General features: G+C 41.6%; 3 protein-coding genes across 3 annotated transcripts in view; 1 reads left to right on the top strand and 2 right to left on the bottom strand.

The window, feature by feature from the left end:
* Positions 1-21,621, top strand: part of LOC115633699 (semaphorin-2A) — a 55,192-nt gene that overhangs the window by 23,653 nt on the left and 9,918 nt on the right. The window contains exons 2-7 of the mRNA XM_030531162.1: positions 13,792-13,879; positions 15,512-15,563; positions 19,405-19,473; positions 19,721-19,831; positions 20,196-20,333; positions 21,461-21,593. Coding sequence (XP_030387022.1) covers positions 13,792-13,879; positions 15,512-15,563; positions 19,405-19,473; positions 19,721-19,831; positions 20,196-20,333; positions 21,461-21,593 — 591 coding nt within the window. The remainder of the gene's footprint in view (positions 1-13,791; positions 13,880-15,511; positions 15,564-19,404; positions 19,474-19,720; positions 19,832-20,195; positions 20,334-21,460; positions 21,594-21,621) is intronic.
* On the bottom strand, positions 7,541-9,875 carry LOC115630458 (NADP-dependent malic enzyme-like). Its single transcript, XM_030527027.1, has 5 exons — positions 9,757-9,875; positions 9,574-9,706; positions 8,327-9,523; positions 7,880-8,174; positions 7,541-7,817 (listed from the first exon to the last, which is right to left on the bottom strand). The coding sequence occupies exons 1-5, from the start codon at positions 9,798-9,800 to the stop codon at positions 7,612-7,614; spliced, it is 1,875 nt and encodes a 624-aa protein (XP_030382887.1). The 5' UTR covers positions 9,801-9,875; the 3' UTR covers positions 7,541-7,611.
* LOC115630466 (NADP-dependent malic enzyme-like) lies at positions 9,796-12,254 on the bottom strand. Its single transcript, XM_030527040.1, has 5 exons — positions 12,137-12,254; positions 11,976-12,069; positions 10,524-11,717; positions 10,171-10,465; positions 9,796-10,082 (listed from the first exon to the last, which is right to left on the bottom strand). The coding sequence occupies exons 1-5, from the start codon at positions 12,178-12,180 to the stop codon at positions 9,922-9,924; spliced, it is 1,788 nt and encodes a 595-aa protein (XP_030382900.1). The 5' UTR covers positions 12,181-12,254; the 3' UTR covers positions 9,796-9,921.

The raw sequence follows: 21,621 nt of genomic DNA, 5'->3' as shown, positions 1-21,621 counted from the left end.
GAGAAAAGAAAACACCGATTTTTTATCCCAATTCAAACCGTAAGAATATTAATAAGTGCTTGAATACAAAAGTGCAGACATATTGTAAATTTACAATAATAATACCTTGTTATACGCTGTACCGTAGTCTCTGGTAAGAATTATGAGTATTAGTGACAGAGTCAATAAAATGAGATAACTCTAACTAAGCAGCAAATTAAATTGAAGCAAAGAATGATATTTCATAGCATAATAAAAGTCTCTGTAATTGCTATCGTGGGAAAAACACAATCAAGGATCAGCACATTGCTTTAAGAATTGCGCAGTCTTTTTTATTCAAAACACGTTAGTATAAACCGCTGTGAAGTATAGTCTTTTTCGAAGCCAGACTGCACTAATGGTTGCGGTTACAAAGTACATAGCATTGCTATTTTTATTGAGCACTTGCCCAGCACTTGTTTAAATATTTGAACAGCTTTAAGCTTGTAAAGTTTTTGTGATTTTCATTGTTTCTCTAGTCGGCCAGCCACTGACATACTTCTGGTAATGGCGGCAGCCAACTTGTAATATATTCCCGCGCCGATTCACACACACACACACACACACACACACACACACACACACACACACATACTAACTGAAATATAGCACACATTGACATAGGCGGCCACATTGAGAGAAACAGAATTGCACGTCTGTGTTTTTAGATTACAACATTGTCTTGCTGCTGTCCCCGACTGTGTCAGTCGAGAGACGTCTTTGCCTTTTCAACGAGTATGACATTCTATATGCTACGGACTATGCCTGCATGGGGCTCAAGTGCCGAACTACGCCTCATCTAGCCCTAGCCAGCAGGCTTCTGTTCTTGTCTCTTGCTTTTTACGGCACGATTTTGCTGCCACATTGCCTGGCCGTCATAAAATGGCATAAAAAAGAAGAAATAGGAGCAGCAACCACAAGCAGAGCAGAGCAGGGCAGGACAGGACAGGACCGGGCAGGACAGGGACGAGAAATAAAAACAAAACAAAACCAAAAGCGCAGCGCAGTAAAATGAAGTCTAAAACTAAATCCCACATAAGGTAGAAACGTGCTCAACACAAATTCCAGGCGCTTACATGCCAGTGTTGGAGGCGCGTCCTGTTTACCTGACTGGATTTTTACAACGCGCCAGCTATTTGTACAGGCGCAGGCATTTCCTAGTTGTTGTTGTTGTACATACACGCAAGAGCACACACACACACACACCCACACACACACACACACACACATGCATTCCTCATTTTAAGTTTATGTACTCGAACAAAGCGCATGGCAAACTTACCGCCGGCAAAGCCAAATTTAAAGCCAAAGGTAGTTGGCGAACACAGTTTTGAGCTGGCTCCAGCTGGTCGAGAGGACAGGACGAAGAGGGGAAGGGCTGGTGTAAGATGTTAAGGATTGAGCACATTCGCATTTTATTCTATGTTCGGCTGCAGCGATAATCGAGCACCGAGTAGGAGTCAGAGCAATGGCGTTGGCAAATGGCGAGAAATAAGTGCGACAGTTGCCGGCCGACACACATTTGATAAGCCTGATGCATGGCGGGCATTTAAAGTGCAGCTTTAAGGGACGTAAAGTTAATGCGGCAACTGAAGAGACAATTAGAGTGCCGGTAAACTCAATTAAATGCCGAGCAAGGTAAATGCTGACACTTGCTCCTTTTTGCCTTTTTGCCTTTTTGCCTTTTTGCCTGTGATTGTGCCGCTGACTGGCTGCGGACTTCAGCTGTCAACTGGCAGCAGCTGGCAAATGGAGCAGAGCTGCGCATCGAAATGAAAGGAAGCACACACACACACACAGGCGCACACACTAATGAAAATACGCACAGAGAATGTCCTGGCAGTGGAGCTGAAATCTGTCAACACCTGATGTTGCCATTGCGGCGCCTGCGAACAGAGTGCCAACGATGGGGATGACTCCGAGTATGCGGAAAGAAGAGAACACAAGGACACAAGGCAACTGTCCAACTTGGCTGCCATCATATCTCATTTTCTTTGCGATTTTCATAAAGAAATAGCTTTTCGTTGTCTTTTCGGCTGCTGGAAATGCCAAGGCAGTCCAGGTTGAACAACAACTGGCATTTGTCTTAATAAACTTGACTTGACTGCTGGCTGCCATTTCAAGACATTTAGCTTGCAACCTGCCATACAACACGGCGTATACGCAATGTGTTTACTACAAGCAACACACTATCGCAAAATGAAACTCAATCATTGTAAAATTAATGCCGTAAAAAATTACGCACCCTTAAAGCGCAAGCAGCCGCAACCAACAACCAATGACATGCACTGTGGGAGGAAGAAGAAAAGGCAGAGAGAGAGCGAGAGACAAAGAAAGGGAGAGAGAAACAAAGCTGGAAAAAACTGAGCACAAAATCAAATAAAAATTAAGTGCTGACTCAGTGCCTCGGCGTAGGCAGGGGCATAGAAAAACCAAAACAGTGTGCGGCATGCAAAGCAAAGATAAGAAACATTTTGCACTGTAAAAAAAAAAACAACAACAACACGAGCGTGCGAAGAGGGTGTCAGTGCTGGAGTGGCAAGTGGGGGCTTGCCACATTTACATGCCCACAGCAAAGCAACAATGAATGTGACAGCAAAACAAAACGGTTGGGGCACAATGGCTCACATGCATGGCTGCGCGTGTTTGTGGCCTTGCAGGCCAATTGTGTGTGTGTGCGTGTGTGTGTTCGTACGGCTTTTAAAGTTTGACAAACTTAGCTCGACTATTATCTGCAAAATGTTTTTCAAATGCTTAATAGAACTAATAGCCATAATATAGCTAAGGGTTCTTGTTAAGTACGGGTACTTTTGAATTTCAAAACGAATATGAATATTGGTGCGATTCTATTATTTTCAGTTTTTACAACATACAGTAGTTTTTTAATATTGTCTGTACAGTAAACTTGCCAATATTTAAAAGATTAGTCCTTTTTGTTCTTATTTCTGTACTATAAGAGTAATTTTCGCAAATCGATGAAGATTTCTTTATGGCAAGCCATTTCAATTCACGACATCTTCTTGCAAGTTCTCAGAAAGCTTTTAAAGGACATGCGAATAATTTCTAGAACTATTATTGGCTATGTACAGCTCGAAGAATAAAGGGTCAAATGAAATCGTACGTACACTTTTGTCAAGGAAGAAATATGGTTTTTCGTTTATATCTTTGTAAGGATATATCTTAAGTTAACATTTTTTTCGTTTTCTTCCATAAGACTAGATAAGCTACGAAACTGCATCATTAGTTTTTTAATAAATATCTTTGGTTCGGCCAGGTAGCAAAATATTGGATCGTATGTAGGCGCCCACTGTAGTTAGAGTACTTTGTGTGTCATTGATTATTTTTGCATACTCCTATATGAAAACACAATGATCAATTAACTCTCTTTCAAATATTTTTTGCTGATGTAACTTTAAAGGATTAATGTGCTTATATTCTACTAGTATTTAGATCAGAAATATCAATCAAATATCAAGGTTTGCCAATTATTTTGAATACCAAACTGAATATCTTTTAAAATACGATTTTATAATCAAAAGATCCAAGTGAATGCCAATTTTGCGAATAAATTTATATTTTAATGTATTATTTAAAATGAGCAAAAGAGTTAGAAAAAACAACAAATATAAGTCAGTCCTTGCGAAGAAAAATCTATTAAAATCACATTCAAAAATATATTGTGATTGTTGGATGAATTTTCTTTTTCAAGCTGTATTTCAATTTATTGTCACATACAGAGAGGTATCAAAACAATTTATTTTAATCTACTCTGGACAAGTTAAAAGACAACTCTAATAGGATTAGCAGCGCATTATATTTTTCTTGTTTCTTATAGGAAAGACAAAGGCGGTCCCACTATTATTTTGCAATGTCCATTTTAATTTGCTATAACATTTATAGAAATTTAAGCGATTTATGCGCAAATGAGGCCATGTTTGGCATTGAAGAGTTTGATATGGCGAGGTGTGCCTTTAGTAATGGAATTTTTCTGTGTAGATACATATGTATCTGTCAACGTATAGGTGCTTCCTTTCTATTTCGCTGCTGGATAAGCGAAAAAAACTGACTTAGGCATCAGTGTTATTGTCATGGTTGCATTGCTCAGGCATGCACGGGCCAGTAGGAGTGAGATGGCCTTGAAGGCCAACAGCTAAAACAAATGATGCAAATTCGTTTTCGTGCCAAAGATCTTTCAGTTGCGAAGAGAAGCGACAACAATGATGAAAGGAATGCCGAAGAACAAAAAAATAAAAATAAGCAAGCATTTTTTTCCTAGCGCGTTGGCAATTTTTACCTGCTAGCAGCCTGAAAGTATGCAGCTGTTTTGCCTCAGCTCTGCTGTGTGTGTGTGTGTTTGTGTGCATGTGTGTGTGTATTTCCATCTGCCTGGCTGAGCTTGCGAGAGTTTGCGGCCGTTGCCGCTGGAAGTTAAGTATACGTAACGTAAACGCAAATTTAATGCTTGAAAAATTCGCTTAAATGGATTTAAGTGCTTCATTTTTCCCTCTGTGCTCCTGCTTTTGCTTTTTTTGCCTTCTTTGCTTTTGCACTTATATTTCTTCTATGCGTTCTGTCCCTCTCTTTCTCTCTGGCCCTGTGTGTCTGCGTGTTATCTATACGAGCACAACTTTGCTGGCAGATAAATGAAAATCTCCTAAGAGATGAAGTAGCAGCTAGCAGCAACCGTCCTGCAAGCCTCAGAAGCAGCTGAGTAGACTTTTGTGTTTATTGAGGCCACTTATCAACTGTACACAGTCAAGTACGCTTTGCTCTCTGCTCTCTGCTCTCCACTTCCTGACCTCCATAGCAGCAATATACTTTTTCTTTTGGTCATTTGGCTCGGCCTATTTGGCCGGGATGCAAATGTAGTATGAAATGATTAAAAGGTTTCCAAATTGCTGCAGCTGCACTGGCACTTACGGCCTAGCCCCTTCACTCATTGCCATGTAAAATCAATCAACGTCGCAAGCCAGTCCCATAATTAGCTGCTGCACGCTGGCTGTGTCGTTTGTTGGCTCATATTCATTTGCATACTTGAAAATGTCAGGGACATGGATGATCCTATTTCAAGTCGGTTCTCATAAGTAGATTGCAATTCATGCTGCCAGCTGCAATCCTTGTGTGCTGTATAGAAGTATTTCACATGCATTTGGGTCAATCATTACTTTGTTGCACAATTCTTGAGCCGAGCTGCTCGTATTGTTGCATGTAATACCCTGTCTTCAGTGAATGTGGCTGCTTTTGTTGCAGTGCAAATGGTTTCGGATTCATTTCAATTGCATTGCCATGTAACTGAGCCCAGTCGACTCGGCTTTCAATAGTCCAAGCATGCAGTCAGCCACACACTACTTGTTGATGCGCTCGACCTACTTCCGCGCCGAATGCTGTCATGAAATTTATGCGCTGACGCATCATAAAATCAAAATAAATGTAGCATTGAAAAATAAGGGAAGCCCGTTTAGCCCCGCCTGTGGCGGCATTTAAATATTTTGGGGCGCTTCTCGTTGTGACTACACCGATGTGGGTCGTCGGCCATTTTTAAATTTACGATTTGGCAGCACACACTTTTTATGGGCAATTAAATTCTATAAGCCAGCTGGCTGCAGGCTGTGGTTGATGCGGCGTGTCGAGATGATGCCGATACTGATGGGGCTTCTCTTTAAATGGAACTCAATGGTTTTAATATTGAAGGGATCGTCACAAATTATATTTCTTTCAAGTTGCAAATTATAGATTTAAGCTAGCAAAATTTTCAATTTCAATTTATTCACATTTCTTAAAAACATTATAAATTAACAAGTGAGGTAAGGATATCTTAATGTTAAGAGTGCAGGCAGCTTAGCCTTTTCACTTAATTAAGCAAAATGGAGAAATAAAAATGGTTCCCGACAATCGACAGTTTAAAGTGGGAAAAATTAAATAAAAAAACCCATAAAGCTTAATAACTTAAACCTAACTTTTTTAGTATTTATAGATTATATATTATTAATATTATTAAGAAAACAATTTTATCACAATTTGTTGATTTCATACACTTGTACGAGCATATTACGAGGAAGTTAGTTCTCTAACTTATTGATTTAGAAACAGGGTCCATTGTTTCCTCTGTGCTGACCAGAGCTTGATGATCATTCCGTTATTAAAATTATTTTACTTCACTACACACTATACTTGCACGGGTTTGTTCATCTTGGTGTGTAACTTTGTAACACTCAGGACGAATAACGTTTAATTGTTTGACTGTTTCAACTCTCCCACATATTAAGAGACCCTATGATCTATATAATGTGCTCAGACCGAGATCCTATATACATAGATATTACAAGTATATATGCTTTTATACTGGGAACGCTGTTGCCATGATGGTGTTGCAAAATAAATAATAAATATTTTGCAATAACAGATCCATAGTAGAGTATGTATTAAATAAAGCAGTTCCATTAAATTTTCATAACTTTTCCATTCAAATTGAAGGTAGCTCAATCGTGATTAAATACAAGTATTTAATTTCATATTTACTTGATGACCTCGGAGAAGCCGTGTGTGTAAGCATGTTAAGCCCACGATCCCAAGAGGGATCCAGTAGTAGAAAAATGTGCAAATTAAAAAAGCGAAAGTTAAACGAAATGGCAGCTGATGCAGCTTTTGGGTCAGCAGCAGCTTTTTGTATGAAAGTGTGAAGTAATGAATATTGCCATGGAAATCGCAAGGACACTGTATATGCATACTGTTAATATCGTATAAATGTGAATAAGTATGTATTTATGAATGTAGTAGTGTAGCAAAAATCGAAGAAGCAGCATGCTTACAGCTAGCGATTGCGACGACAACGTTAAGGACAGCATCGAGGACGAAGCGAGTTGACAGAGAGCAAATATTTTGACAGCTGTCAGTTAAAGAAAATGATTTTACATTTTTGCTCCTTTTCCCTTTACTGTCCCATCATTATAAAGTGTGAGTTGGTTGGTGTGTGCTTGGCTATGAAGTTGTTGTTATTGTTGCTTTCGCTTTTGCCCCAGGCCTGGTGTGGCGCTCGTCGAAGGTCTGGCAGCGCGGCACAACGCATGTCAGACTGATAGACAGGCGCACATTGTGCGACTGCCTGACTGCTCCTTCAACACCAATTGCTTTTTAATGTATGCGTGTCCTGGCATGCGCACACACGCACACACACGCACACATACGCACACACATGCAGTCACACTCAGACATGCGAAGGCAAACTTGCAAAACAAATATATTTACGGTCTACGTTTAAAAAAATGATTGACATTTTTGGTGAGCACACATTTCAGCTGCTTTTATATGCAAAACAGGAACGCAAACAAGCGCTCACACCAGAATACACACACACACATGTACTCGTATACCAAAGCACACATTAGTGGGCAGACGCCTCCTTATTTAACGATGCTAAAGCGTCGTCAGTAGACAATAATGAAGTTAAGTGCTGAACATTTGGATGCTGATGGGATATTTTGAAGAAGGATGGGGACAAGGGGTTGGACTGAAGCCGCATAAATTCAATGTGTATAGTGGATATGCATATATTTTGTTTTCAAACTGAAACGTAATTATACTTTCGATTGCTATTCACTTCTGCGCTTTCTGTTCTTCACCTTTTTTGTCCTTGATGTCACCCAAATATGTTTTGACCACTGTTTCTGAATCAAGCGGAACGCTCTGAAACTTGGGGTACTCCCATGTATTGGGAAGCGTGTGCTCGTAGTGGGGTCTATATAAGAAGCCACTGAGATACTCGCAGACATCCTCCGGAATCGGGTGCAAATTGGACAGATCTAGAAAAAGCAGAAGCTTTTCAATGAAATATGTTTGCAAAGACTATTCATTTTTGGCTTACTCTTCTTAAAAATGTACTTAGCCACATTAAGACCTATGGCAAAAGCCACATCATTGGCGTCCTTAATAGCGGGATAAAGGCTACCAGCTTTTCTGTTCTCTTCCGTTGTGTAATTAGCCAGGGTGTACGCGGCTATGGTGTAGACTTCATCGGGCACGTAACGAGCGTGGGCGCTCAAGACTCCCAACGCTATGCCTGGATACACGAGACAGTTGTTGGCCTGGCCTGGTGTGAGACGCTTCTCGTTGATGAGCACAGGCGGAAATGGCGAACCAGCGCTGAATATGACCCGACCCTGTGGGGAAAGGATAGGTTAATAGAAGCAATTCTCTTGTTATTTATTTTCTGTGTAAATCAAAACCGCTGCTTCAATTGTTCACCTTTTCGATAGCTATTCTTGGTGTTAGACGATATGCGAGTAAAGTATTATAGACATTCTCCACTTACCTCCGTAAATTTATATGCTTGTTCGGCCGTGCATTCTGACTTGCTGGTAGGATTTGAGAGCGCAAAAACTGCCGGTTGCTTATGATTCTTTGCTAGAGAGCGTAGAACTTGTTCGTTGAATAGGTTTCCCACACCAGTGGCGCCTACTAATATTGAAGGCTTTATTTTTTCTACGGTATCTTCCAACTTTGCAATAGGATCCATTTTTTTGGCAAAGCGCTTTAAGTCTTCAACCAAATTAGGTATATTTTGTGTCACAAGTCCACCAGCCTCATGAACATAAATGTTCTTACAAGCATCCTCTTCCTTGATGCCGCGGTCCATAAGTTCTTTCACTAGCAGATTGGCAATTCCCATGGACGCGCTGCCTGCTCCAGCAAATAGAAAAACATGCTCATTCAGCTTATGATTAGTTACTTTCTCTACACCCAGAAACCCGGCCAAGACTGAGGAACCGGTTCCTTGAATATCATCGTTGAAACATGAAAAGCAGTGTTGATACTTTCTAATGAACTTGAACGCATTGGGGGTGGCAAAGTCCTCAAAGTGTATGAATGTGTCGGGACCAAAGACCTCCACCACTGCATCCATGAACTCCTGCACGAGATCATCGTACTCCGGCCCCTTGACGCGTTTGATGCGGGCGCCCACGTAGAGCGGATCAGCGAGCAGTTGCTCATTGTCTGTACCTACGTCCAGGGCGACGGCCAGTAAGAGATTGGGTGGGATGCCACCCAGTGCCGTGTATAATGCCAACTTTCCCGTCGATATGCCCATGCCACTGGCACCGAGATCCCCAAGGCCCAAAATACGACCGCCGTCAGTGACGCAAATAGCTCGAATATTCGTTTCGCGCCAATTCTGCAACACTTCAACGATGTGCCCGCGGTCGTAAATGGTGATGTAGAGACCAACGGGAGATCTAAAGATCAAGCCGAAGGTGGAGCAAACGGTGCCGACAGTAGGTGTATAAATAATAGGCAACACCAATTCAGTGTATTCGCTGAGAAAGCGGAAGTAAAGGCGCTCGTGTCGGCCTCGTAGCGCCTGCAGATAGGAGTACTTGACAATGGGATCTTTACGTGCCTCAAAGTTGGCCCTGATGCCGAATAGCTGCTCATCTGGGGAGCGCGTGGAGCAGGGCCACAGCCCGTTGACGCCAAGCAGCTGGCGCTCCTTCATAGTGAAAGCAAGACCCTGCCAAAGGGAGGTGATGGGAAGCTCGAGGATATGACTGTCGTACTCACTTTGTTAAAGCGCGTATCCAAGACTGTGTGCAGCGACGGTCGTATGCAGTCAGTGTGTGGGTTATTGTGGGTAAGTCGTTTGCAATACTGCCAGGGATAAGCTGGGCCTAGTGGGCTTAAGTACATGCTGCGGCTGAGATTTGGAATGTGAAAAAGGCTATCTGCCTTGTGTAGTCTACTTACCGGAAGCCTAAACATTTAATTAAATTCAATCTGGATATGTTCATGATCAATTTTTACCGCTACTTGATATACTTTATTATATGTTGGAGTATGGGCAAAATTAATTTATGTATATGTGATGTCTTGAAATGCGTGTGAAGAATGATGCAAAGCCAACTCATTCCTTTATGAGTTCAATAATACATCTGGATCCTTGGGTAGTGGGATATGGGGAAGTTTGGGGTACTCCCAAGTTGGTCGAAGTGCGGACTCATAGTCGGTCTTATAACGCTGACCAAGTACAAACTCGCATATGTTTTCCGGAGCTGGACTGGCATTGGCCAGATCTATGGGGCAATACATTTCGAAGTTATTTTTTTTATTGACTATCACCATTTGAAGTTGAGCTAATTACGTATGTAATGGAATGCTCACCTTCATTGAAAATATATTCGGCCACTTTTACGCCAATCTGGAACGCCACCTCCGGTGCTTCCTTGATGCGTGGATAGATAATGCCTTGAGCCACGTTCTCGTCGGATTGAAACTCAGATAACACTTGAGCGGCAACTATGAACACCTCGTCAGGGATATAACGAGCGGAGGCACACAGAACCCCTAGTGCCACTCCAGGAAATGCAAAGCAATTATTCGCTTGGCCAGGTATGTGCCGCTTGCCGTTAATGACCACGGGTGGAAATGGCGAGCCGGAACAGAAGATGGCTCGACCCTGTAGAGGCTATTAGATGAGTAGGAATTCAGGCTAGGTCAGACATGTCGAATCCTACCTCTGTAAAGTTGAACGCCTGCTCTGCCGTGCACTCAGCCTTATCCGTTGGATTTGAGAGCGCAAAAATGGCCGGACGCTCATGATTTTTTGCCATGAAGCGCAAAATGTTTTCATTGAATATGCCACTCGAGCCTGTAGCGCCTAGAAGTATGGATGGATTGACAATTTTCATCACCTCTTCCAGCTGGGCTGTTTCCGGAACGTCCTGGGCAAATCTCTTAATCGTTGGACTTAAGTCCTTTCTACTCTTGGTGATCAAACCTTCGGCATCGCACATAAAGATTTTGTGGCCAGCTTCCGGTGCATCTGCATGTTCCTTAAGATGCTTCATTAGCAAATTGGCTATGCCCAGGCTGGCACTGCCTGCTCCCACAAACAGAAATACATGTTCATTCAGCGGCTTTTGAGTGGCTCGAGAGACTCCCAAAAAGCCACCTAAAGCTGTTGCCGCGGTGCCCTGAATATCATCGTTGAAGCAGCAGTGACTCTTCTGATACTTTTCGATGAACTTTAAGGCATTGGGTGTGCCAAAATCCTCAAAGTGTATGAGCGTATTTCGACCCCAGCGCTTCACAATCGCCTCCATAAGCTCGTCAACGAGGTCATCATATTCCTTGCCACGTAAACGCTTGTCGCGGGCTCCAATGTACAAGGGATCGGCGAGTAGCTGCTCATTATCTGTCCCAACATCCAGCGAGATAGGTATCAGGTAGCTGGGATGAATACGGGCCAGCGCCGTATACAAGTCTATTTTCCCGAGCGAAATGGCCATGCCATTGGCACCCAGATCACCCAAGCCGAGGATCCGCTCACCATCAGTGATGCACACAGCACGCACATCGGACTCGGGCCAGTTGCCCAGAACGTCAGAAATGTGGCCGCGGTCGTACTTGGTTACAAACATTCCCATAGGTGCGCGGAATATCAGGCCCAGCACGGTGCACGCTACGCCCACCGTGGGTGTGTAGATGACGGGTAATACATCCTCAATGTGCTCGCCGATGAAAAGATAGTAAAGGCTCTCGTGTCGCTGCCGCAAGGATAGCATGTACCGGTATTTCGCTATAGCCGTGGGACGCGACAAAAAGTTGGATGAGACCGAAAACAGCTGCTCCGATTGTGTGCGTATAGAGCACGGAAATAGACCGTTTATTCCGAGACGCTGACGCTCTTCAATTGTAAAAGCAAGACCCTGATGGAAATCAATATTTGTATTAATAAATCCCTGCAAGTTTTTGAAATGATTTCTTAAATGTGCTTTCTTTCTTTGTTTGAGTGGTATAAACTGGTGAATAAACTGGGAAGTCTAGTGTCCCAGACTTGAAACTTGGACCAATGTTACAAATTTACCATTGATCGCTAAGTCGAGGATTAAAAGCATAGATATAAAAAATGTATGGTAACAATCCAATCCAATCCCGGCTACGGCCAGGTATTGTATATTTCTTACCTTGTTGTAGGACTTTTGAAGTGCCAATTGTGCACCTATGGGTACGACATTTGAATACCGTCGGTGTTTTGTACACATTTCTGAGTTCTTGTTGCTATAACAGGGCAAGGCAGGCTCCATATAAATGGCAATTAATTTACATATGGCAGGGTGCTGCTCACCTGAACCTCAACTGAGCTATGCTTAGCAGAGCTCGATAGGCCATTTCTCAAGGTCAAATGTTGCAACGTGAGTGTACACTGAAGAATTTATATATATATATGTATACGTAACTAAACTAAAAAAAACAAAATCTGTACTGATTGTGTAGAAATTAATGTGGCTACTTAGCTTGAATTTGAGATACGTATTTGGACTTTCGAGTCGTTCTGCCCTTAACTCTACCCGTCGATGCTCATAAATAGGGAGTGCTTCCGCCGTGGTTATGGGCTGCGGAATTGCCTTGACAACTAAGGCAAATTTGCATAAGGGTCAGCACAGGCATTATATTATTCTTTTGCTTTGCGCAATTTCAGCAATAAGCCCAACAAAGACGCAGTTAGCCCAAGTGGAAACGGCCATGGGAGTGGGAGTTGGAACGGGATGAAAATGAAAAGTTTGGGAATGGACGTCGGCAAGCATTTGACATTTTGCCAATGCCTTATTATTCATTATTATTATGCAAATCACTATCCAAGTCGGAGTCGGAGTCCCAGTCCAAGTACATGTCGAAAGTCGTAGGGCAAGTTCAAGTCTAAAGCTCTGCCATTTTAATGATCCTGTTTTGCTGTTGTTCTTATTACTGCTGGCTTCGCCTTTTATGCCTGTCCACTTTCAAAAAAATTTGAGAACGCTGTCCATTGCCCGCCGTTGACATTGACACAAATGACTTTTACTGGCGTCATCAAAGGATTTGCTTACAAGCACAACTACAAAACAAATGGGGAAACAAAGAAAAGAAAAAGTTGCTGCCTACGAGTACGTTGGAGGAGCCGGCGTTAATTGCTGCAAATTAGTTGACAACTTAATGTCGTAAAAATTTCGGCTAAGTGCCTCAATCTTTTCATTAATGCCATCGAATACATCGCCTCCATTTTGGGGCAACGCGATACTTCCAGTAACTGGCGGCGCAGACGACTTCGGCAGCAGAGAAGCACGTGATGTCGCTCCGTACGTGACTTTGTGACATTTTTGTCAGTGTCGGTGTGAAATGTGCAAGGACATGGCTTTGTTGTTGCCCTGCTTTGTTTACATTTGACACTTGATGTCAGTGTGTTGTTGCTGCTTGTTGGGCTTTGTCTGCAGGTGCCTCATAAATTAAGCTGCTGTGTGTTTGCTAAATTATAATAGTTTAATTAGTTTTTTGTGCGTGTGCTGATGTGGCGATGTGGTGATGTGCTGATGTGGTGATGTGTGGCCTATGTTCGTTGACAGCTGGCCTTAGCAGTTCCGTTAATAGAAGATTTAACTTTAATTAACTGCTTGACTTTTTGACTAATTTGAGGGCCGATTGCGAATGTGGCAGTAAATCTAAGAAGCAGTCACTTGCCATCTATGAGGAATAACAACACAATGCTAGCAATTGGTTTGAAATACATTTTTCGGTCTTAGTTCAGGCTCTTAAGTTTTGCCATAATTCGGTCCACTTTCATTTTCTCATAACAATTCGTCAGGGTCAACAAAATTAAAAAAAGAAACAAAATCCATTTCAGTTCACACATTATTGTGAGGTTTTTTACCCCTGACATCAAATTTTAAGATTTATCAATAAACGTTTGAACCATAATATTGCCACTTCTGATAATTAAGTTTTTCCCCTTTTATTGTTTATTTGCAGAGCACGTCAAGGACTTTAGCTGTGGGCCGTTGCACTACAAAACATTCTATGTGGATGAACGCACCAATGCGCTCTATGTGGGCGCAATGTAAGTACACTCTACAGATAACGATTATAATTATACAATTATGTACCATATATATACAAATATTTTTTATTTTTCGTCTTTAATTTAAATACCGTATCGCAGCTATGCCCGCATACGACATGCATACGACCCCAAAAACTACAAGGGCGGAGTTGTAGTTGAGGGCGCAATAACTCAGAACACATTTAGGCGACAACCCGGGCCGGGCTCTCGACCATCGTAATAATTACCAGTTTCCGGTCTAACTGTGCACAACTTCCGGTCGGGCACCTACTTGAGAACCTCAACGCATTTAGTGCTGCATATTTCATTCTGAGAGTATGGCGCACAACTTTTCGCCAGCGACGAGTGCCGAGAGTTGTTGGGAACACTGTCAGCATACATAATTATGAATTAATGCTTTGACGTGCGGTTGCAGCGTGGGGAGCTGTGTGTGGCTTGGGTCCGCTCTCGAGGTCGGGTCGAGGTGGGTCGAGGTGGGTCGGGTCGTGTCGGTTCGTGTCGGGATGGGTTGGGGCTGCTTCCAGAATTTGATGGCGACGCGCGTTCGTCTGCTCATTTGTCTGCGGCAAGTTCAACATGGCCGCATTTTAACAGTTGTGGTTGTGGTAACCGAAATTACCACTTGACTCGAGCCCCATTTTTCCTGCGTCAGTCGACAACCAGCATCGAGCAGGCAGTAGACAGCAGATAGCAGCCAACAGCCAGCAGCCAGTTTGCGGAGCATCAGCATCAGCTTTGGCAGAGTCGGTAGCGTCGGCAGAGAAGGCATGGAAATGAAGATTAATGGCTTTGAGTTTGTCGGCGGGACAGCGCCTAAAACTCGAGAGCCGCAAACTACATAAAGCACACTTTTGCTGCGAGTGCTGTGTGCTGAGTGGCGAGTGCAAGTGCTAGGCTCTTTTAACGGAAAAGTTTTCAGCAGCGGCTGAGCAGGGGAAATGAAAATGGAAATGAAAATGGCGTGCATCGCTTAAAGTTGCTGAACATAAAATGAAGGCACATTTCTTGGCCAGCATGCCATGCACAAAAATGTAAAGAAATCAAAAAATGTTGCGACATTGATCTATCCATCAATCAATCAAGCTTGTGCAATAAACCTGGCCCCCCGACATCGCCCAGCAGGTGCGCCAAGTTCATTTGAACTTACCCTCCGCTGAAAGAATGCAACCAAACAATTTTTCACAAGCCGCAACGAGCACATACTATACTCACACAAACGCACTCACGGCTGGGCACATAAGTGAGCTTGACAATTTCAATTGCTCGGCAGTAGGCGGCGCACTTCAAGTCGCCCGTATCCTGCTGTTTCTCATCATGCCGTCGTTATTCCGCCAAATGACAAACTGATGTCTCGCTCTGCTTGCTAGGGGCATGGTGGTATATACGGGTATTTGTATGTCTGTCTGCGCGCCGGCATAATATCACGCACTGATGATTTTGGCGCGGCATTAACTTATCGTGTGTCATGGCACGATTTCGGGATTAGCTCGAGTGCCAGTGCCAAGTTATACGTTTGCCAAGCATGCCTGCTAATTTAAAATAAAAACCACACCCATCTACCTACACACAAGTATATTAAACACTTAATTAAACCTTAATCATCTCTCTATCATTGTTTTCCAATTGCAGGGATCGCATATTTCGTCTCAATCTTCGCAACATAAGTCAATCTATTTGTGAGGTAAGTGAAGAAAGAAAAGCAACAATCAATAAACTATAAACAGCAGAGGAATAAGCAACATCTTGCCTTAAACCCTTCTGTGTGTGTTAAGCGAGCAAATACAGCGTATAGCAGAGCTTCCTTAACTGTTAATATGGCCAACATGTGGCAGTATTGGATCAGGCGGCAACATCCGCAACACATGCTGCAGGCCGGCGAACACACCAGCCCAAGAAGACGTCGCATGTAAATTTGCAACGCACACATGCAAGTACTTGAGCGACTGCAGACAGTTGTTGACATAAAGACGCACACAAGCAATAGTATACTACAGTAAAATCTCTCTAATATACAAATATAGAGCATTCAAATAAACGCTCAATTGGACTTAGAGTTTTTTTCCCAATTTCTCAATTTAATAAAAAACAGCTTAATAACATAAGCTCGAAGAGTCTAACCTCTGTTGAAGACCATATATAATACAAGTTTGTGCTGAGGCTTGGCGGCTATTGAGACAGAATACTAACTACTTGTATTATCATAGCTCTTACAATTCATTCAACTGAAGAGTCAAAGACTTTATACCGAAAGCCCTGCCAGCTTTCTATACATAGAAAACTTCTTATTTTATACTTACGTAAAATTTGTTATATGCGGTTATAGCAGGGGCAAGAAAGGGAAGTGCTTCCTGAACAACTTTGCTAAAATTCAAACGACATTCGAAATAGCGACGGACAATTCATGTAATTCACGTATTTGTATAAATCAGGGAAAGGGAAGAAAAATTAAAAATATACAATAAACTTGTGAACTCTCACGGAAAGGCAAATACCTCAACAGATGAGTATTTTAATTAGGAATGATTCAGTCATCATTTTCTATATAGTTTTAAATAAAAGGAAGTATTTTGTCTTGAAAGCAAGCTTTGATGCATCTTGCCACATTTGCTCCCATTACATCGCATAACTGCGTGCCACGAGGGTTAAGTTCTTAATCATTTTCCTTGAAATAAAAATGCAAGGAAAACCTTATTCTTATGAATGGTGCTTTATTTCGAGGTTTGATTGTAACACTTTGGGCCAGTCGCAGACATGGCGTCGGTGCTCGCCTTTGTATACCTTTCGCCTTTTGCATTTGCCAGACCTGAGAGCAATTTCCTCCAACACACATACACGCACGCACACACACAAGCACACCTACTATATGTATACTATATGCACCTGAATGAACGAGGCGCTACCACAAGTGGCGTTGTTGGCGATACACCTCCATATGGTGTTGTTTGTCTTGTACAATTATTAGATGCATTTGCGAGCAATGGTTTATCCTCAGATCAATAAAACGTAAAATTTTTTTCATATCCGCTGCTTATTTGGCCATCTCTACTCACCCACACACACATTCAAGCACTCACTTGGGCCACATCTTGGCCCTCTTGGCCCACTCGCAATTGCGCTTTAATGATTTCGTCTTCAACTATCAATATCCGTTTCCGTTTCAAGTTCATTGCGTTGCCATTTTCCAGATTCTGCCAGTTATAGCAGCCCAGTTATTTGCCCTATTTGCTGACGTCTTTGGCAGCTAAAATGTCTTCCTTTTCTCCTTTCGCTTCTCCTCGACTTGGCCAAATCGGCAAATGCTTTTAACTACAATTATTCTGGCTATCGACTCATTTACTATTATTTATTCCAACCGTACGCCTTCCAGCTGCACAAATTGCAATTGAAGTTGAATTCCCAGCCCTTCAAGAGCCTTAAAGTGCAGTCAGAAGGAGGTCGATCTAACAGACAAGCAGGATATTATGTGTCGCATACTCGGTCAACTGGGCGACGCTGAAGTGTGTCCCTGCAATTTGCTATTGATATACCAAAGTTTTCGATTTTATTGATTTGCTCAGCCGACATGCTGCAGGCAATTAACTCGAATAAATACCTGTGACAGGTAAAAGCAGAGACGCTTATCAAATATGCCAAATTCCGAAGAAATTTTTCAAATGCGCACACGTTTTTCCACTCCTGGCGTTTTAATATTCTGTACCCGTAGGGTAAAAAGAATCTATTCGGTTTAAGCAGAGTTTGTAATAGGCAGAAGGAACCTATTCCGACCCCATCAAGTATATACATTTTCTTAATCAGCGAGATAAATCGATCTAGACTGATTCGCCCATCTGGATGAACTCCAGGACCTTCCCAGTTTAACGAGTTTATAGTTTGTTTTTTTTTTTATTTTTCCCCACTTTCCAATTCTACAGAATTTCATCAATGCTATTCACAATGCATTTGCAGCTCATAAGCTAAACTTTTCAGATGTAAATTGTATGTTATTCTCTGCCTTTATTTCAAATTTCATAAAATCTGTCAAGTCTAGAAAATGTTATTAGCGTACAGAGTATTTTTCTCTCTTGTTCAACCGAAAGATAAAAGTGTTTTTTAAAACCGTTCAGTTTTCATAACATCCAACGGAAATACATATATTATTTTTGATTAGGATTGAATGAATGCAAGTCTTTAGCTAGAGTGATGCGGGAAAGGATGTTTTTATTTCCATAGACTCCCCCACTCTGCCGCAATGAGCTTCTTGTTAAAAGTATAGTTTTTCGAGAAGTTTTAAAACTACAATCTCTAAAGCTGTCATCCAGTATATGTTTGATTTGGATGCACATATGTAATTTTAGGAATACTTTTATACTTTTGAATCCGATTTACCCATGTTGCAAGTTTTATTCAAATAGCAATTTAAATTCATGCTTTGTAGAAAATGTACTCTCTTCCACCAGCTATTGTTATTGCAGGCTTCAAATGTATGAAAAAGAAAATTGCGAGTTCCTTGAGTTGTACGAGTATATGTATATTATTGTATTAGTTTGCTAATCAATTTCTAGTAAGTTTTGAACTAAAAAATAAATACAATTTTAAGTGCGAAGTGAGATTAAATTTTTAAAATACAGGTACAGGGTATATAAGAGTCGGGCGCGTGACAATAGCGTTCTACTCGTTTGCCCTTTTTTTTCAATGTCAGCCTCCCTAAAAAATGTTGAGCAATAATTCGCGTTTGGTTTCAAAACCCAAGTACTGCGAATCGAATTAAATAAACAAATGCGCAACGTGATCAAAATATCAACAACAGGCACAGCGACAGCAACAGGGGTAACAAAAAATGGCATGCATCGCATGAAGCTAAAGCAACACAAAGGCAGCACACACACACAGACACAGACACAGACACACACACATACACTCACGTTTAAAAATGCTGCCTCACGACCGCGTTTGTCATTTGTACGTGTTGTGGCGCCGTCCTGTCCTGTGCGACAATTTTGTATAAAACATTTATAAAAAGGCAAACGCAGCATGCCATACACAAACAAGTATACACATGTGTATATGTATATTTTCCACACACACACACACACACACACAAACATACAAACATTTTTCAATTGTTGCTCTGCTTTTGTTGTCGCTTTCACTGTGTTTTCTTTTCTTTTTGTTGTTGTTCTGGCAGTCGCGTCGCCTTCTTGATAAGCACGAAATTTTATCACGCTTTCAATAAACTTTGGAAATATTTGTTAAGCGTGTCGCATTGGAAAAGTCAAAAGAGCAGTAACAAGTGTTAAAATAGAGCTCGTTTAGTCTGGAATTTAAATGATTTCCTACCAATTTATTTTCAAAATGCTTGCATACAGTTACTTTTTTGATCGAATTGAAAGAGGTCGTTAATGCAGTAAAATTTCGGTTAGAACGTCCTCCAGTTGGTCAGGTTTCAAGGTTGTTGCAAGGAAATTAATTCTAAAACAACAAGTACATTGAAATCTTATCTTGTTTAAAACTAACTAAAAGTGTTGATTTTGTTTTCATTACAGCGCGATGTCTTAATTCTTGAACCCACCGGGTCCGATATACTTAACTGCGTGTCCAAGGGCAAGCGTGAGGTATGTATTTCTAGATCCACAGACTTAGCATAATTATTGCTCCAAAGCATGTTGCAAAATTCAAAGAAAATTTTAGAATAAAATTGCTTGCCCTAAACATTTTGGACTTTGAAAAATTCAGAAACTCATGCAGCGCCTGTATATACTTTCTACCCCTCAATCCACACATGCATCCTTATTTCTTCTGTTTAAATATTATATTATTATTGTTGTTACACAAAAAAAAAAAAAATGGGCGCACACCAAGAAGGTGGAATGCCGCAATCACATACGCGTCATACAGCCCATGAACTTCAACGGCCATCGGCTCTACGTCTGCGGCACCAATGCGCACAATCCGAAGGACATTGTAATAAATGTAAGTAGATGGAAAAAAGGTTCAACTGTATACATATATGAATACTATGCCAGACTATATAGCTCGAGAGACTTGTCGCCTTGTCGCCCCTTTGCTTCGGCTCCCCACCACAAGTTCAAGTGCAAAACTTTAAAGGGTTAAGTCGCAAACTTTTACAGCCCTACCTGCTGAATAAATGTGGCTGGTGATAGACTAGAAAGGGGTGACAAGAGTACTGCTTCGGCTTAATTGTTAATGCCAGCCGAGTTGAAGCCAAATCGGCCTACAGTTCAGGCAAATTCTCAAAAATTAAAGTCAACTAATGTGCTTTTTTCCTCTTCCTTCTCTGTATTTTATTTCGAACGTTTTCGCATTCCGCCCCTAGGCAAACTTAACACATTTACCCAGATCCCAGTACGTGCCAGGCATCGGTTTGGGCATTGGCAAGTGTCCCTACGATCCCGCTGACAACTCAACCGCCGTCTATGTGGAAACCGGAAATCCCTTCGGCTTGCCCGCGCTGGTAAGTCGCATTGCCGCCATTGACGGAAGGAAAAATAAAAGCAACGGCACGAGAAGAGAAAACAACCAGCAACAAGGAAAAATGTCAATTGTAATAAAATTACAAGAGTAAAGTTGCGACGAGGGCCGAGGAGGGCAAGGGGAAGCTAAAGCTATAGAAAAAAGCCAAATGGCCAAAGGAAAAGTTCCTAGGAAAATTTAAAAAGAGTCGCAATAAAGCAGCTGAAAGCTGAAATTAAATTAAAGCAGCTTACACACACAAACACACACACACACACTTACTATACATACATATGTAGTCGATGGCAAGCACGCACACTGACGCACGTCCGCGCACTTCGTGCGTAATTGTGTGCGTGCGTGTGTGCCAGTGCCAGTATGTGCGTGAGTCTGTGGGTCGAATAGGCGTATGCGCAATGCCAGTTCGGCGCAAATCAAATTTGTCAAATATTTGGCGCTAATTCTTCCTTCGTCCCTATCCACTCCAAGAAGCAGACGAATTGCTGCCAAACTTTCAGAGGACAAGTTATTTTTTCACGAAGGGAGCTTTTCTTATACCCTTCTCTAAAAAGTGTAAGTGTGTTTGTTTTCGTGTGTATCACCATTCACTATCCACGACTATTGCAATTATTTATCAGATAAATAAATAATAATATAAACAAATAAATAAACAAGTTTTTGAAACAACAACTATTTAAATTGTATCTAATTTAAGAGAAATGCTGATTGAAGCGTCCGATAAAAGAATTTTCTACAGCCAGTTGATAAATAATTGCTGTTCAAACATTTCTGTGAGTGGTCTTAAAATAATATTCTAAGGGCATGCCCAAATTCTATTTATATAGCAACTGACTTAAAGTTATTATTGGGTGATTAAAAAAGTAATGATAAAATGTTATTATAAGTAAAAGAGGCGTCAGCAAACATAGATAATGCTTGAGGAAACAGTTAGTTAAATTTCAAAAAACCGGAATAGGCTAAGATCAACCATCTACAAGAAACTATTAAATAAAGCAAAAGTGAAACTAAGCTTGGTAGAGCCAGCCCAAGTTTCTGTTATTGTGCCGTTGCTTTTTCATTAACTTCTGTTGTGTTTTGTGGAACGACTGAATTATTTTTCCTTTCCAGTATGCCGGCACCAATGCAGAGTTCACCAAGGCCGATTCGGTAATATTTAGATCGGACCTATATAACTTTACAAATGGTCGCAAGGAGGCCAATTTCAAGCGCACCGTCAAATACGATTCCAAGCTGCTGGACAGTGAGTAGACAGATCTTGCATTGGCTGC

Source organism: Scaptodrosophila lebanonensis, unplaced genomic scaffold, assembly GCF_003285725.1.
Source record: "Scaptodrosophila lebanonensis strain 11010-0011.00,11010-0021.00 unplaced genomic scaffold, SlebRS2 tig00000001-arrow-pilon, whole genome shotgun sequence".
Lineage (NCBI taxonomy): Eukaryota > Metazoa > Arthropoda > Insecta > Diptera > Drosophilidae > Scaptodrosophila > Scaptodrosophila lebanonensis.
Note: the sequence above shows the minus strand (reverse complement) of the source record. Positions and strands in the feature narration are given on the sequence as shown.